The following is a 3,628-nucleotide window of genomic DNA, read 5'->3' as shown; positions in this document are numbered from 1 at the left end:
CAATTGGTTGCTCTTGACACTTTCTTCCTGCGCCATTGGCTGTCCTTGGAGGCTCTGGCTCCGCCTGCTTTTCCACTTGCAAAGTGACATGAAGTTAGGATCTGGGGGGAAGAGAGGAGTGGAGCCGGGCTCAGTGGGCAGAGTCCTCCCAATCCGAGGATTTTTTTTTTCTAGGTAGACGGTGCGGAGGTCAAAGATCCTTAAGAGGGAGCGGCGCTAGTGGTTAGAGCCTGGAAGCGAAAAGCCCTAGGAGGAGGGAGAACTGGCATTTGCGAAGGGGTGCGAGGGGTGCGGAGCTGCGGTGGCTCAAGCGGCGCCTAGGGGTTAGGGGGGGGGGGGGGGGAGTTGTCCGTCAGCGCTTAGAAAGCAAAGGAAGCAGGACGAGGGTGAAATCGGGTGCGGAGAAAAGGACTCGGATGGGTGTTGAGGCAGGAGAAGTCAAGATCCCGGGCTGCTGAGAGGGCAGGAAGTCGCTAAAGGCGAGGTGCCCGTTCTCCTGGGTTCTCTCGGGCCAAGGACAGGAGGCAGGGCGGCAGGAGGCTGTAGGCGAGCTCGCGGGGGTTGGAGCAAACGGGCTGAGAAGCCCGGCGAGAAGGGATCCGAAGGGGGAGACTGGCCGGCGCAGCGGGTGGAGCGGCGGGCCCCGAGGATGGATGACCCCGAGGAGACCTTTGGGGGCGACGGGGATGCCAGCCCCGCGCCTTACGAGGAGCTGGTGTCCGCCATGGCCGGGGGCCTGTACGGGGAGCTGGAGCGGCTGGTCGGGGCCCACGGGCCCGGAGCGGTGTCGGGGCTCCTGCCGCAGCTCGTCTCTGTCCTGGAGTCGCTGCAGAGGGCTTGCGGGCAGGTGCGGGAGCGGGACCAGTCCCTGGAACGGCTGCGCGACGACCGGCTGCGCCTGTTGGAACAGTACGAGCGGGAGCGAGCCGGCCGCAAGCGGGCGGAGGAGGTGAGTGTCGCCCGCCGTCCACCTGGAGCGCTGCGGGATACGGAGACGCGCTCGGATCCCCCAGGCGGGCGGCCCGCGGAAGGGAGGGCTGCAGTCTCTGGACAGGAGGTTGGCAACCAGGACTCCCTGGCAGGCCCCGCGCTGGCAAGACTCTCCCGTGTGTTTGCGTGCGTGCGTGCGTGAGCGAGAGAGAAACTAAGTTCCTGCCTACATCGCCATTTGTTGGGGGTGGCAGAAAGGCAGGTATTGCCATTCTGGCAATAGGTGAAAGTTTAAAGCTGATGGCAACGGATACCGGCCTTTAGCATTAATTTCCAGCGTGAGGTATCCAAAAAGGTACTCTAAAAAAACTTTACTTTTGGGGAGGATGACTGCTGGATCTACCCTTTATATTTTCAACACTCCCCCCCATGTATAATGTAAACTCCAAAAATATGTTGTATATACTTTTTCATTTTTCTTTGTTATGGGAAAAGATAAACTATTAAAAAAACCACTCCCCCCCTTATTACAGTCACTTATGCTGGTTCCCTGGGCAGCATCCTATAGCAGGGAGCAATGTTCCCTCTAAGCTATGGAGTCTTGTGAGCAAAAATTCTACTTTGTGAGCTACTGGCATGAAAGTTGTGAGTGAGCAATTTGGCTACTGCATAAATTAGTTGCTTTGGAGGCATCCTTCCTGAGCCAAGATAAAAATGTGTGAGCCGGAGGCTAAAAAACGGTGAGCTAGCTCACACTAACTCAGCTTAGAGGGAACACTGGCAGGGAGCTCCCTGGGTTGCTTTTGTACTGTTTAAATTTCTTCCTTTTGTTTTTCTTAAACTTGCGGTCCAGTGAATGACGCTGGGCGTTGTGGCATACAGGCAGAATGAATATGGAGAAATTATTCAATCTTTCCAGGACCATGCGTGATTTTTAGAAACTTGTCATGCTTCCCCCAAATACTCCACCCCTCCTGCCCCTTTCTCCTACTCTTTGCTAAACTTTTTATAAAAAGCAACAATTTCCAAGCTTCCCCACAAAGGGAAGATGATCCTTATGCCCCTGCAAGCATTTCATTTTGCGGGTGATATGGTGGGGGTGGAAAGTGGTACCGTAGCTGACCTACGGCAACCCGGTTGGATTTTCAAACCAAGAGACGAACAGGTAGTTTGCCGTTGCCTGCCTCTGTGTAGCAACCCTGAGCTTCCTTGGTGATCTCCTATCCAAGTACCAACCAGCGCCGATCCTGCCTAGCTTCTGAGATCTGATGAGATTGGGCTATCCTGGGCCATCCAAGTCAGGGCTGAGAGTGGTGTCGGAGTGATTAAAAAGCCAGAGTTTATGGGGATCTGGGGTGGGGGCCAGGTTGACTGTACAGCTTGTGTAGAAGGGGGGGGAAGCTGTGGTGTATGCTGAAGCTGAGGAGGATCAGTGAGCGTCTGGGCTCAGAGGCTGCCATTCCCATCAGTGCAAGGAATTGGGGGGAGAACATGGGCAGGGCCGGCCCCAGCTTATTTTGCACCTTAGGCGAGGATCCCTTCTGGCGCCGCCCCCTCCCGGTGCGTCCACCAATTTTCAAAAATAAATGCATTTTAGGAAGAATGAAAAACACAAATAATCAAGAAACTCCCAGAGTATGGGGCCGGGTTCAGTTTGGCGCCCCAAGGGCCGCCCTGCTCTAGGCGACTGCCTAGTTCGCCTAGTGAGTGAGCCGGCCCTGAACATGGGGACATGTCATGGTGAAATTGTGCCAAGGTTACTATGCCAGTGTCCTTGGGGGCACATGATACAGCTCTCCTTGGCAGTGCTGTGGATGGGAAACCTCTTGGGAACCCTAAGAACCCGGCCTTGAGTTCCGAGGATTAGCATTTTGAAGGTGGGAGCAGCTTCCTGAGCCTCTTGGGTTCCCTTCCTTGCAGCGGTTCATGGAGCTGGAGGATGTGATGGAGCAGGAGCACAAGGTGCATGCCGCCACCACGACTCGGCTGGAGGGGCAGAGCCGTGCCCTGGAGGGCAAAGCACGGAGGTACGCTGATCAAGGTATGTGAATGGACTCTGTGACACACGTCTTGTACCGGCAGTGAAGATGGGCTTCCCACCAAAATGCAGAACTGGATGGATTCAAACAGCGATCTTTCTGCTGGAGCCTCTTTTGCCTGCAGGGTAGCTCTGTGCCCACCCGTGCCCTTTCCACTAACACGTGTGCCCAGTCCTACACCTCTTCCGAAACTCTGCTGGGCCAGTATATCTGGTTTCCGAAGACTGCAGGGTGTCGGGAAAGAGGGAGTGGCACAACCTCCTTCAAGTATGCTTTCTTAGGTTCTTTGCCAACTTGGACAGCTGTCAGCCGTGTTTGTGTTTTGTATATATGTTTTAAAAGTACAGATGTCTGTGTGTATACGTGCACCACCATCACCCCTGCATTCGCAGCAGCACCAGTTTCTTCCTTCTCCCACTTTTGGTCCGGGAGTAGCCATTCCATTCTCCTTTGAAAGTATTATGACAAACCTGCTTTTGGTGAAGGTGTTCGACTGAGTTCTCTTTTCTTTCCAGTGGGGTGCTGTCCGATTCCCCATTCATTCAAAGTAAATCCACGTTTGATGAACAAAGTAGAATTTATTAAAAGAGATGGTTTAGCTCAGGAACACAAGCATTGTTAGTAATGACTACAAAAGTCCAAGGGAAACATAATAAAGG

At 54.1% G+C, this 3,628-nt stretch overlaps 1 protein-coding gene across 1 annotated transcript in view; it reads left to right on the top strand.

Annotated features, from left to right (window-relative positions):
- The first annotated feature begins 367 nt into the window (after positions 1 to 367).
- The window catches only part of LOC107113120 (C-Jun-amino-terminal kinase-interacting protein 4-like), a 22,138-nt gene continuing 18,877 nt past the window's right edge, over positions 368 to 3,628 (top strand). The window contains exons 1-2 of the mRNA XM_015414386.1: positions 368 to 949; positions 2,851 to 2,957. Of these exons, the coding sequence (XP_015269872.1) occupies positions 650 to 949; positions 2,851 to 2,957 (407 nt within the window). The 5' untranslated portion in view covers positions 368 to 649. The remainder of the gene's footprint in view (positions 950 to 2,850; positions 2,958 to 3,628) is intronic.

Source organism: Gekko japonicus, unplaced genomic scaffold, assembly GCF_001447785.1.
Source record: "Gekko japonicus isolate JY-2015 unplaced genomic scaffold, Gekko_japonicus_V1.1 scaffold243, whole genome shotgun sequence".
In the NCBI taxonomy this organism is placed as follows: Eukaryota; Metazoa; Chordata; class Lepidosauria; order Squamata; family Gekkonidae; genus Gekko; species Gekko japonicus.
The sequence above is the reverse complement of the archived record's forward strand: the minus strand, read 5'-3'. Positions and strand labels throughout refer to the sequence as shown.